Genomic DNA, 14,287 nt, shown 5'->3' on the forward strand with positions numbered 1-14,287 from the left:
ATTCCCTCTAAATAATTTAGCACAACAATTTTCCAGCTTCACGGATCTGGTGGCGAAGCGGGACGGGGGAAAAAAAAAAAAACCTGCTGCAGCTGCATGTCAGTAATAAACAGCTCTGAACGGTTCTGTTGGACCTTTATTTACTACAGTCAGCCTCATGTTTGTGGTTTTGGTTAGTGTGATAAAGGAAATTCTTCTGAAACTATAGAAAATAAATGCTATAAATTGTCATTTTATTTCTGGTCCAACAAGGCATTACTGCAGAGCATTTCCAGCAGGAAACTTTTTCTGTGGTTCATAAATAAAAGTGACTCTTTCCAGATGAATAAGTTTAAAGCTCATGCTGTGTGCATGAACTTTAAATATGTGCATGTGTAACAGAGAAACTGAGTTCAGTTTTTATTACCTTCAGAAATGTGTGTGTAGTTGATGCTTTAAGAGTTTCCAAGCGTAGTCTGGGTGTTTGGGAAATGGGTCGTCTTCTCTTAGAGCAGCGTTCTTATGATGGTCTATAGCCTTATGCCACATTGCAAGAATGCTCGCGATGTGGCAGTCTTTTAGCTGCCTGTCAGTGGATGGTTTTAGCCACTAGAGTGCAGCACATTCATCATGTTTAATATCCTTTCAGGCACTATGATGAGATCTGTCTCATTTGACCTTCACTAAATACATAGTTAAAGAGGTCATATTCAGCTTAAAGGGACAGTAACGTCCTCTTTTAAGTGTCCAGGCTGGATTTTTTAAATATGGAAATTATTTAAAATCCATTTGGTGTGTTTTAAGCACCTAGTACATTAACTATAAACCATTTAATAAAACCAGTTCAACTTCTTGAAGTTAAACTGAAAATGCTAAATTTTGAGTTGATATTTAAGTGCCACTTTTGAAGCACATTTGAAAACAACAAATAGTTGACCAAAGTGCTGTACATCAAATAAAACTACTTAGTGAAGTTAAAATTTTGAACAGACAAAAATAAAATAATAATGTTCTAGTGACTTCACCAGTTGTTCCGATTAGCACCCCCTGACCCAATGCGTCTACTGTTTGATGTGCTGGTGCAGCTGGGCTGCTGAAAGCTGCCGGTGTTGCGCCCTCTAGCTGCAGCTGGGGAGATTTGCTCCTGGTCTTCCTGTGAGACCCAGTTCTGTGGTGCATTGACTCTCCTGTTTATGGATCAATATTGAAGCAGGGAGCTGACACAGTGAAAAGCAATATTCATAAATAATTAATGAGGCACCCTTTCACCTGGCTTTGTCTTCAAGTCCCGAGCAGGAAAAGAACAAAACTCTGAAGATTCAGCCTCGGATTTGTTGTGATGACGGATGAAAATATGCTCCTTTTGTAGACTATTTCTGAAGATTCTGTTTTAAAGGTGTGTTGTAGTGAGGTGATGATAGGCGGCTGTTTAAAGGGAATGTCTGCCTGTATGGCGTCTTCTATCAGGTTCTATGATAACATGGAGATTGTAGTTGCACTTTGAGAAGTTGGCTTTGAGGGCACGCGGGCTGCGCAAACGGTGAGGCATTTACAGCTGACGTTCAGATTGGTGCAGTATTCTTCTAAAAGATAGCTGGCAGTATACTTTAGAGGTGGAAAATGGTTAACAAACAAAAAAACAAACATGACAAAGAACTGTTGCTTTTATGACTTTTAGGCAATCAGAAGAAATGAAAAATATGGCATGTTCGTCTGACTTTTTTCCGCACCGAGTTTAAAAATTTCGACCAGGCGCCGCAATAGCAAGCGAGGCGAACGCACGTGAGGAAGGGTGCGACCGGCGCAGACCTCATGCGCCTCGTCTCACCTGTTCAACGCGTCTGCTGTAAACCTAAATTCAGATTAAGCCATATTATGATGCCTTTTATATTTGTAGTTTCTACTTCCAGACACACAAAACATTAATTTATAGCGAAATAATAAACTAGAACTTATCTATTATCCACCTGGCAGAAGAATGCTGCTGCTTTAAGACAACATTTCATCCAGGGAATGTAAACAGATTTTAGGATCTTCAGCCTCATCATGAAGTTCAGACGTTGATTTGTTGGAACTCGTTCAAGTCAACTTTTTAAGGAGCAATAATTAGTTTCTGTTCTAACATGGATTTTGTTCAATTATAAATCAATGTGTGTTTTCATGATGCCTCGTTGGCCTTTCCCTCTGAAGTGCTTCCATACTACATGGTGGCTTTTACTACTCAGCTCTTAACTAGGTTTGTTAGTTTAGACAGACTCTGCTGACAACAGTCAGCAGAGTTTGTAAATTCAGATTAGCACAGGGTGTTGACCTGAAGCTGCATCATGCCGCCCTTTTAACAGAACAGGCGTCAGCATCTGTCTGAACTGAAGCAGATTAAAGATAAGAGTTGTTCATTTTTAGATGGGGATGATTTTTATGGTGTGTAGTTGAAGGTTGGACAACTTTAAGGACTTTTGTGAATTTAGAATAAATTTAGATTATTCTTGCAGCTTCAGTTGAAGAAGCAGTAAAATATAATTTCTCCAGATAGATGTTGAGTGGAAAAAAATCCTTAAACAAGGTGAACACCACCCAGCTGCCTGAGTTAACTTTGAAACAACACTAACACGTAACGGACAGCTATACGTTATGAAATAACTGTATATAAAGGCTAAATACATAAATATGTCACCGTTTGTGTTCCTTCTTTTACTCATATTATTGAACTCCATTGTTGTGTGTGTCATCTTATCTTTGAAGTTGACCCATGATATGATATGTAAGGTCAAGTTTTATTTTATCTTCCCACAGCCCAGTTTGAGTCTGTGCCGTCTCTCATGATGGCAGGTTAGTCCAGGGTCTGTCTGCAGCGTTTACAGCTTCCCTGTCCCTTCAGACTGATGATGCAGTGCTCCCTCCCCAACCCTCACACCCACCCCCTTAATAGTGAAGTGCTGAGGTTATTTCTGGACATCTAGTTCCATGTGTCATTAGTTAGCATCATTCTACCTGAACTAGAATCATATTGGTGCATCTTTAAAAATCATGATAAACGTTTGTGTCTTGAATCTCAAAATTAACCAAAATTTTACCATTTTCTCATTTTTGAGCAGAAAATAAATTTTTGTAAAAAATCAGAAGGAAACTTAATAACTTCCAAGCTATTTGTGCCATATTCATGTATTATTAATATCCAGCTGTAGCTAGTCCTTTAACTGGAGCTTTTTCTTCCATTATTCCCTCCTGCGTCCCTCCTTGTCCCAAACAGTTAATTTGACCCCTGAGAGTAATGTGGGTATTAAAAATACACATTTATAAAACTCGTGTTTAACTGGCAACTATTGAAAATGCATTTTAATATCTGATATACTACTAGGATCAAAGCATGCACGCCGTTAGCCGCTTAATGACTCGGATGGATCTTAATTGCCACATTTCAGAGGATTTATTTTCCCGTCGCCTCTTGGTCTTTTCCATCAGTGGTGGACGTCTCTGCTTTATTAGGAATTTTTCAGCATCTCTCCCGTTAAGTGTTCCACACTGCATTCACACAGCACTGACATATTATTGCTGTATGCCCCCCCCCCCCCCCTGCTCGCCACTGTGGTATCCTCCCCTGCTTATCGGCCCCTGTAGTGCTCAGAGTGGCTCGGATCTCCTACTGTATTCCGTCCTTCCTCAATTAACGGAGCGTCCGGCTCAGATTTCACATGGAGAAAAGCACTTTTTTTAACAGCGAGTTGGAGGAGTTGAGTCTGAGTGGTTTACTGCTGCAGCCAGGGTGTGTGTGTGTGTGTGTGTGTGTGTGTGTGTGTGTGTGTGTGTGTGTGTGTGTGTGTGTGTGTGTGTGGGTGTCAGAGAGAGAGAGAGAGTGAGAGTGTGTCCGTCCGTCCGGGGGGGGGGGAGGTAGCATCCCTCCCTGCACAGCGGTCGCAGGCAGCAGAGGGAGCGGATCGGGAGACTGCAGGGACCGGCAGCAGACTGCAACCTGGAGAGTTAGTCTGATTACAGAGGAGGGGGCGTGTTGTGGATGGAGGAGAGTTTGTAACCGAGGATGTGGGGAACAGCAGGAGACATGTGCTGCTCCAGGACCATAGCCGAGCAGAAGTGGAGTTGAGAAGAAGCAGGACCACCAGGCACTCTAGTTCTCCACCTGTCCTGTTTTTCTTTGGATGGACCGTGAGCGCCGCCGTTCGTGCTATGAGCGTCTCTGAGTCGCCACCTGTGGATCAGAACCAGCCGGGTACCATTCCAGCTCCGAGGAGGTTACCTGGCGGCGGGAAGCGGGGAGCGGTTGTGTCCCGCAGCCCGTCTCGTCCCCCCCAGCCGCCGCGACCCCCAACGCCGGCGCAACCTGGTCCCCCATGAGCGGGTCCATGTGCGGTTGCGGCTGCAGCATCATCTCCTCCCTGATGAAGAGACTGGGCCGCTCGGCGTGCTGCTCGGACCTCCTCTCCTGCAGCCAGACCTCAGAGCAGCTGCAGCGCCTGGCCGCTGACCGCCCGCCTCCACCCAAGGTAACCACTTTCAGCGCCTCGCCGCCAAGCAGCCGGGGCTATGACTCGGAGCAGGAAGTGGGAGTTTAAAAGGCCAGCGTCCTTTTTTCCCCTCTCCTGTTTTCAGCCTGGAGAGCTGAGCTGTAATTGATTCATTAATGGAAGCAGGTGATTTAACAGCTGTCTGGCTGCCTTGACAACAGTGGACCTGCTTTCAGTTTGCCCATTTATTTAAATGGATGCCTTCAGTCTGCTTGTGGTTGACCATGATTGCTGCGGCCCCCCTCCTCCCACTCCAGCCGAAGAAAAGCTTTTTCTAATAACAACATGCTGGATGTTTCTGAGTTGGTCCTGATCCTGGCGGTGCATTTGAGGGTTACCCGTCTTCTCTGCGGCAGATTGTTCACAGCCAGAAGCCACAGAAATGCTAGTTGTTTTCTGTCTTCCTGGCAGCTTGTCTGTGTTGCACCAGAAGGCCGGTTCTCTGGTTTCCAGGAAAATTCACAAAGGATGCTGATGAGTTGTTGCATGGCAACAACTTAGAGCTGTTTATAGACATTAGTGTCACTCAGAGGTGGGTAGAGAACCAAAAAATTATACTCAAGTAAGAGTAGCACCAGTCCAACATATTTTCATGCAAATAAAAGTAAAAAGTAGCCGTAAAAGAAATTATTCAACTAAACGTAAAAATGTACTGGTTAAAAAAAAAAAAGATACTGAAGTACTGAGTAACTGATCAAATTGTCAATCATTTAATATTTAAAAATTACACAATCATATGGACCAAAATGGAAAGTGAAGTAGACATTTTGGTATTTCAAAGAACAAAAGGACAATTATTCATATAAATAACACAAAATAAGAAAATCAGGCAAAATACATTTTTTTCCAAATCAGTTTATTTTGGTATAAAACTTATGAAACTTTAACAAATTGGCAGGTGCATGTGTCTGATGATTTTTATTTGTTAAACCATGTTTGTTTTTCCTTCACTGGGTAGAGAATCCGGAATTTATACTGAAGTAAGAGTAAAAAGTACATCGTAGTAAAAATACTCAAGTATATGTAGCTGCGTAAATGTAGCTAGTTACTGCCCAGCTCTGGACAATACTGTCACTCAGAAGTGGGCAGAAAGTAAGAACTACTGGATCTGCTTCAGTATATTTTGTACTCAGATAAATGTAAAGAAGTATCTGTCCCAGAAATTACTCAAATTACAAAAACGTGAAGTTATGTTTAATATCTGGTATTTTAAAAACTAAAGTGAAAGAAAAGTAGAAATAAGTAACATGATTTCAAAATAACAGATTCAGGCAGCACTTCAAATCATTAGAACACTAAAACTAATACAATCTGTAATGCAAACACAGTGAATGTTAGAACAGGGTGAAGTACTTAAGCAGCTGGCTCAGCAGGGAGCAAATAACATTAGAAAAATAAAACTTGAGCACAAACAAGAAGTCTGACTTCTGCATGTCATGCATTATTTTTGTTTTTCTTCAGTCAGTGAAGTTACTCACAGTACATAAAGTATCCAGAATTTTACTCAAGTAAGAGTAGCGATGCCCTGTAATACAATTACTCCATAAAAGTAAAAGATTTAGTAGTATAACTACTCCAAAATGTACAATTTTCTCAGGTTTCTTGAGGAAATGTAACTGAGTAAATAAAACTATTTACTACCAACCTGTAGTGTCACTTTTAGGTTGCTTAGAAACTTTATGCTATGTTGTTGAGTAAATTAAAAATAAAAGTTCCTCAGTTGAGCTACTAATGACCATTTATTTATGCATTCAATTTTTATGAATCTAAATAAGCAATTTTCTTAAAACAATTTTAGTTTGCTTTATAAAATTAACTCACAAGTATTGCATAGAACAAAATGCATTTCACTTAGAACAATTAATGGTGTGTTGAATATCAATCCCTGTTGTTTCTCAATGTAATAGCCTGCATTGTCGTGAAGACAGTCCATCCTTCCTTATAATTCAGTGTGTCCACTCATCCTTAAAACGTCTTAAATTATTGTATCTAAAATTAAAGCCTAAAAATGTCTCAAATTAATATTAAATGATGTAACTGGATCACTCATCACAGCTATGAAATTTTGTCATGGCAGAACTATTGAATCTTGTGTGTCGTTTTGGTAACATTTTATTTGAAGGGGCGTGAATAAGACTGACATGACACTGTCATAAACATCTGTCATGAACAGGAATAAGCCTTCATGAATATTTATGACTGTTGTCATAAAGCGTCATTCGGTAAATTGACACTTTTAATACAAAGTTGACATTATTCAAAATGTCTTTGTTATGACAACTTGACATTAACCAAGAAATCATTACTGATATAAATTTGTTATAAAAGTATTACTGATTGCACTTTAAAAATTAGGTAACTTTATGTTATTAAAGGTAAAGTTTAAACAGTAATGATTTCTTGGTTAATGCCAAGTTGTCATAAAGACATTTTGAATAATGTCAACTTTGTATTAAAAGTGTAATAATTTACCAAATGCCGCTTTATGACAACAGTCATAAATATTTATGAAGGCTTATTCATGTTCATGACAGGTGTTTATGAAAGTGTCATGACAGTCTTATTCACCCCCCTTCAAATAAAGTGTTACCGTCGTTTTTTTCTTTTATATCAGGCAACAGTTTGAGTCACGCAGACATCTTTATTGCTTTCTGTGTGGTATGTGTGCAGCTAACTGCTAACATACCCTGGCTAGCTCGCTCTCTTTTTGTGTTTATCATGGGTAAGTGCAAACGTATGAGCAGCTGGCTGGACGACGTTGGTTGCTGAGATACGAGCCAGCAGGATCACCCAAACCATCACGGCTGGTTCTAGTGTTTTTGGTCTTCAATTTCAGTCAGGCTGACTTGCCTGACTGAAATTTGACTTGCTGAAACCTGCAGATACCCTTTAGTTGTTGACATTTGTCCATGTTTCCTCAAGTAATTTTTGGTATTAGTTCCAAGTTTGTGAAGCCACCCTCACATTCAGCTCACTCCAGATTCTTCATCAGGTTCAGGTTGGGACCTTGAAAAGCCTCTTCAGAATGTTAATATCACCTACAATGCAGAGAAGTGGTTTCAGTCTGACCAAGGCGAGGTTAAGAGTGAGTCAGCTGTTCAATCACAAGTAGCACTCACCAAATCAGGAAACTACTTAGTTGCAATATTATTGTTAAAAATTGCCATGGCGATATTCGCTCTGATGGAGCCAGGCTTTTCTTGCTTCACCTTACATGACGCCTCCATCTCCCTCCATGTACTCAACATGGAGATAAGATGTGGGCCAGTCAGTCCAGCTAGCCGGCCTGATGTATAATCAAGATGCACAGAGACAGAATTCCTCGCACGTGAAATGTAACATCTCACTAAATATTATGTTCAAGAAGTAATTTATGATTGGTGAATTTCTCTGCCAGGTACTTTGTTTAATCATTATTAAATGGGATTAAGATTAGAGGCGAAAACTGCCTGGATCAAGACACTAACTGTTCTTCCAGCAATTATGAGCACTGTGGCTGAAATATGAAATATCTCATATACGTCCGATTTTATTTAATGTAAACACAGCAATTGTGAAATTATTATTTTTTCTTTTTGGAAATTGACATTATCAGAATATCGACAGTTTTGCGCACATTAGTAATGGAAACACAGCTACTGACTGCTTTTGCCATCAGCTGATGGGTGTGTGTGTGTTTTGCGTCCTGTCTGTGTTTCGGTGAATGTTGATGAAACCTAGCAGACTCTGTTCTCTTCACCTACCATGACGTGCTGCTGCATTTCAAACCTCCAGGGCTTCTAGAACTCTGAAAAAGCTTCTTTTGACTCGGCTCGTCTGAGACTGAAGAAGACTCTTTGTGCTGCAGTTTTCTTTTGAAACTGTAGTTGATGTGAAGACAAGCAAACAAATTCACACAAGCACAGTTGCAGACAGGTCGTGACTTTTGTTTGAGAGGTTTGGAAACATAATGTTGACTGATTATGGCAAAAATAATTTTTATATGAAGTCTCACCTTACTCTAAAATATGTTAATTTTAAACCAGAGGGTTTAAAATTAATTCCTCTGATTAATTAAAAAAGGACAGTTAATGACTGATGTTAAAAAAAGATCATGGAACGCGTCATAATTTTTCCTAAAATATTCATTAGCATTCTTTATGATGATGGTGTGTAAATCAGTGTGTTGTGCATTTGATGTGGGAGTGGCTAATTCCTGGGAAGATTGGACATACAAGCTTCTGATTAGTTTTTTGAGTGAAATGGACTTCCAAGTATATTGCGATATTTGGTTATATAGCATTGTAATAATGATAAATGTGCCAGTAAGAACTATTTATTACTTCTTTTTTTGGTAGCTGTTTGGCTATGACTTCATGGCACAGCAACCATAATCCCACAAAATACAAATACTGGTCTAGAAAAACATTCCCGGTTGAAATGTTCTTCTATAGGATGGCAGTCACGAGGGCTGGACTATGTGGCTGAAAAATGTATCGCGATACAAGCATTCATATCAGTCAATGTTACCGTTATCAGTTTTTTTTTTATATCTGAAATCTTGCCTAATTGGTGCCGTGACATTTCCTGTTTCATCCGGTTTTCTATCCGCATGTTTGTTTCTTTTTTACTTGTAAGCAGTTATGAGGCACAGTGGCAAGACCTGAAACTGCTGCGGTGCAAGTTACTCAACAGGCTGTTGCTAGGTAACCAAGGAATGACTTGAGTTGGTTCATGACACCAACCTTTCATAGCTCAGCTATTAAAGATTGAGTGATAAAGTTTTTCTTTTTTCTCCCTACATCTCCAGAATGCTGTGCAGTTCTGCATTGGAGTTCAGTAAAATTATTGAACATTCTATCAGATGGATATTGATCAAATATTTTCAGATGTATTGATATTTATTGATACTCTAATATTGAACTAACAATTGCGAAAGATAAATATAATCCTGACAATACAGACAATTTGGAAATTATCCTGACAATGATACAGCAAAATTCTTATGGTAAGAAATGAATCACAATAAATGATGAACGACGTGATAAATATCCATTCCTGAGAAAGCCTCTGTCTGACTGTAGCAGAGCATTGATCTCTCTGTTAGGGACAAAGCAGCTTGTCACTCTTCATGCTGCTTTCTGTTTGCCAGCAGATGTTTTCTCTCCTCATCGAAACACAGTGGTTATTTAATCTGTCTGTTTGCGACACTAAAACAATCTAAAGCGCTTTAAGATTCAATAAAAGAACAATTTGTGTTATTTGTGTTATTGTGCTGTGTTATTTGAAGGCCAACTCTGGAATGTGCTTTATTTAGTGATCAATGTCAGACATTAGTTGTGTTTGCCCGTTTCACAGCATGTTCATCTGCAGCAGCAACTAGGAAGCACAGTTCCAGCTGTGCTAAGGACTGGCTACAGAATCCTGGTCGTTCCAGTAAAAGGCAGAGAAATTTCAGCTATTCATAGTCTTCCTTTTCTAGGCGGTCCCAAGAGACGGGACTGTGCAATCTGAGCTAGGTCTAATGCTTCCCACCACTAAGCAGCAGCAGCACCGGGTCTATCGGCCAGACAGGCAGAGAGGAGAGGCCTTTCAAAGCTACCTGCGAGTCTCTCCTCAAGGTCGAAGCTCTTAGTGTGAACTGGAGACGATAAAGGATGCCAGCATCCTTCCAATATTCATCCATTTTCTGGTGAAGTGGGTTGTGGGTAAACATTAGGTCTTAATTTGTCACAGTCTGGATTAGGTAGAGGTTTTTTACTATTGGTTTCCATGCTTATTTAGACTCTCATAGACACTTTAACAACATTTACAATGGATCTAAACTTGATTCCTGTCACAGATAAGCAATCTGTTGAAGCGAAGGATTCAACTAAAGTTGGTTGATCTTATTGATAAATTAACAATTTATTGACGAGCGGCCATTTTCTTAAAAAACTCTGAGGGCCGACTGTTTTGCCTTAACATAAATTTTCTACATTTTTCATATGATGAATTAAAAAGAATACATTACTTTGTACCTGCTGTATCAAATACTGAGTGAATGAACCAGAATTTGTGCTTTTCACAATAAAAAACTGTCATATTTATAAAGTAACAAAACGGGAACCTCTTAGGTTGCTGAATGGAAAAATAAAAGATGAAAAGAATAAAATATTCTAAGCACTATATTTCTTTGTTCCCCATGAACACAAAGATATTCTGCTAGACGGAATGTTGAAACTTAACTCTGAAGTTGACTCACAATAACCTTGATTATTGACATGCTTTTTTCCAATGCTGTTAAATTTTTTCCCCTCTGCTTTTCTGTCATATTATTCATGGATCATGAATTTTTGGTTTTGCAGCTCTGTTGATTGAGCGCTATTAACTGAAGTTGGTAACTTAAAGAGCTTGAGTGTTTGTATTTCAAACCAGAACAGCAAAAAGCGCAGTTATCTTCCCATAACGAACTCTGGTTGGACCGTTTCTTTTTACCCTTTTTCATCCTTTACGTTTTTCGTCTTGGTATGGCCGCCATCTTTGTTTCTGTATCAGCTGGCTGCGCCTCTTAAGGACAAGTAGTGCCCCCTGCTGGATGGGGGCCAAACTACAACACTATTAGACAGTCGAAGGCTAAGCAGACGTTATTAGTCAATCTAATTTTAATCTGTTAAACCATTAATCGACAGTTAATTGTAAATGTATTCATTGTTTGCATCCCCAATTGAAGCCCAGCTTCCACAGACTCGTGTTTTAAAGAAATTCAAGTTTCAAATGCAGGATTTCAGTATCTGTAATATTGCAGCAGCCTCGGGGAGAAGAATTTGGAATGACCTTTGAACCCCACTCATCCTCTCTCTGAACTGTTTATACGGAATCTATCCAATGTGAACCCACTCTCTGTGTTTCTGTGTGTTTCCTGCAGAATGCCAAGCCCTTCCCCTCCTCAGACAGCCTAGCGAAGGTCCAGGAGGTAGCAAGCTGGCTTTTGGAAATGAACCAGGATCTGCTGTCGGGGGGCAGCAGCAGCAGGCGCAGTCGGGGCCTCGGGGGTCAGGCCGTGCGAGGTAACGCCTCCTCCACCACCCGGGCACCACAGCAGGCGGCCGAGGACGATGAGGACGAGCACGTTAACCGAGTGGTGGAGGAAGAGGAGCTGCGGCAGAGGGTGAGGCCTCGGCAGACGCAACCTCATAAATAGGGACGAACACTTTCTCATGAGAATGTTGTCTGGTTTTTTCCCCTTTTTTTCTCTGGTCCCAATCAGCCGGAGGCGTCGCAGGCCGACAGCGAGCGGGAGCAGCCATGGGCACCCGGCGAGTCCGGAGCCAGCAACGGCCCTCAGAGTGAGGGAGAGGAGGGCCGAGGAGGGCCGCTGAGCGAAGTCACCGGAGACGGCAAGGGAAGCCGGTGGCAGTGGGGGTCGGACCAGCAGAGGCAGCTCCAAGGACAGCGCCCCCTGGAGGAGGACGAGGACGAGGAGGAGGAGGAGGAGAACAACAACAGCAGCAGTCATCAAGAGGAGGAGGACACAGAGGGGAGGACAGAGGGAGGGGAGGAGCATGGGAGGGAGGAAGGAGAAGAAGAGGAGGAGGAGGAAGAGGAGGACGATGAGGAGATGGACCAAGACAGCGATGAGTTTGAACATTCAGCGGAGAGTGGGAGAGAGGAGGAGGAAGAGGAGGGGGGAGAGGGAGAGGAAGGGCTGCGCTCCCCCTCCCTCAGGAACAGCGTGTCCGCCCCCAGTAGGAATCAGGAGACGGGATGTCCACACCAAAGTTCTTCCAGCAAGAAGGTAAGCTGCTGCTGTTGCAGGTTCTGTCCCGCTGCTCTGCAGGCCAGAGCACCCCCTGACCCCTGTGGAGTCAGCTGGGACGTCCCAGAGTTGATCTTAGTGCCACACCTTGCTCACCTGCAGAAATGCTCAGGCCAGCGCCACACGCTGCTGTCTGCTCAGCTGTGAACTTGGTCAGAGTCTGAAATAGTGGCAGTAGCCAAGGGCCAAAAATTTTTGAGGGGGGAGAAGGCATAATTTTAATAAATAAATCATTAACGATATATGTCGCGATAGACATGTGATCAGTATCAATAGATAATACCTCTTATAGAATATTCAATATACAGAATAATCACTGTACTCTGAACCAGAAACGCACAGCATTCTGGGGGAAGGCAGAGGAAAGGCTATAGCCGATCAACCTGTCATGGTAAGCTAGCAAGGTTGGTAGCATCAACAAAGTTTCAGGTTTCACCTCAGTGACTCATAACTGCTTAAAAATAAAAAACATCAGCACTGAGTGAAAACTGGATAAAACAGGAGAGGGGAAGCCACCAGTTTGGCAGGATTTCAAATACTTGAAACGAGAGAAAAATTGACATTGATTCATATTAAACATTTATAGTCTATAAAATTTTTAGCCATATTGTCCAGCCCTTATTGTACTTTATATAGTAGCTGTAGGCCGTTATCTGGTGAGATGTAATAATATTTGGGGATTTTTATGAATATAAACACTCAGTATTTGAAAATGATAGTTATAGTCATTTTATGGGGGAATCACATGTTAATGACCAAGAAATGAATTAAACTAACCGTCATCAGTTCAAACCTAATTATTTATAGAACTACTTATTAATATCCTGTAATTTGCATTAGCAAAATGATTTTTCTCTAGTGGATAGAGTCCAGGGACTCATCATTTTATACCTCGCCCAGCATGGCTCTCAAGTTCCATCTAGTGGGCTAATGCTGCCTTCACGCTGCAAGCAGTAGGAATCACTCTGAATGATAAAAAGAGCTAAATTGTTCATTTTGATTGGACATGTGAGGTATTTGTTAAAGGTGTTTAATGTCCCTGCTGGGGCAGAGCTTAAGGCGGACTGGAGGAGTTCCCAGAGCCAGAAGCTCTGATCAGGATCCTCCAGATTGGAACAAACTTTTCCCTGCCAGGATGCCCGCACATCCTTAAAAAGTCTTAAAGTCATTTGAGAAAAAGTAAGTTTGTGCCTTTAATATGTAATTTACAGGTATTAAATTTTGTCTTGACACTACTGTTTAGGTTTATAAAATATATGTATTTTTAAAATTTATTTACTTTTTAGAGAACATTTGCATTATATATATATATATATATATATATATATATATATATATATAATATGCCGTGGTTCCGTGTCAGGTCATTTTTCTGTCAGGTAATAGTTTAAGTTAGATTTTCACTGTTCTTTAATTCGAGACAGTTGAGGCAACAGTGCCGGTAGCCTCAACTAGTTACTGCTAGGTAACTAACTAGTTACTAACTAACATAGGTCCTAGCTACCTAGCTAGCTAACGAGATACCTAGCTAGCTGACCATGCTAGCTGCTAGTAACTACCTGCTAACATAAGCTCTAGCTACCTAGCTAAGCTGCTAGCTAGATAGCAGACTAGCTAACTAGATACCCATACTAGCTGGGTAACCAGCTAGCATAGGTACATGGACATTTATTGCCAGTCGACTGGACGTGGTCTTAAAATGATTTTTTTTTTTTAATTAAAAATGGTAAATTTAGAGAATTGATTTAACAATAAACAAATCCCCCATTCTGAATGTGCAGTCTCTGCTGCCCACTAGTACGTGGGAGAATGCAGGAAAGTATCAAACTGAACCTTTCTGGGCTCATAAGCAACTTGCGGAGTGTTTCTGTCCTCCCAACTTCTCTCAAGTATTTGAGAGAAGTTACACATATCAAAGATAATATGTGTATCTTTGGTTTTCCACATATTATGTATTACTTTGATTTGTTCGGTTGATAGAAATATGTCAAAAAAAGAGAGAAATTTGGTT

At 40.8% G+C, this 14,287-nt stretch overlaps 1 protein-coding gene across 2 annotated transcripts in view; it reads left to right on the top strand.

Moving 5' to 3' along the window:
• Positions 1-14,287, top strand: part of fbxw7 (F-box and WD repeat domain containing 7) — a 103,834-nt gene that overhangs the window by 20,297 nt on the left and 69,250 nt on the right. The window contains exons 1-3 of one of the 2 annotated variants that reach the window (XM_008398591.3): positions 3,925-4,478; positions 11,386-11,628; positions 11,728-12,255. In XM_008398591.3, coding sequence (XP_008396813.3) covers positions 4,326-4,478; positions 11,386-11,628; positions 11,728-12,255 — 924 coding nt within the window. In that variant the 5' untranslated portion in view covers positions 3,925-4,325. Of the gene's footprint in view, positions 1-3,924; positions 4,479-11,385; positions 11,629-11,727; positions 12,256-14,287 lie in introns of those variants that run through there. The other variant, XM_017306189.2, reaches the window with a different exon arrangement.

The sequence above is a fragment of the Poecilia reticulata genome, chromosome 1, assembly GCF_904066995.2.
Source record: "Poecilia reticulata chromosome 1, P_reticulata-male-v2, whole genome shotgun sequence".
NCBI lineage: Eukaryota > Metazoa > Chordata > Actinopteri > Cyprinodontiformes > Poeciliidae > Poecilia > Poecilia reticulata.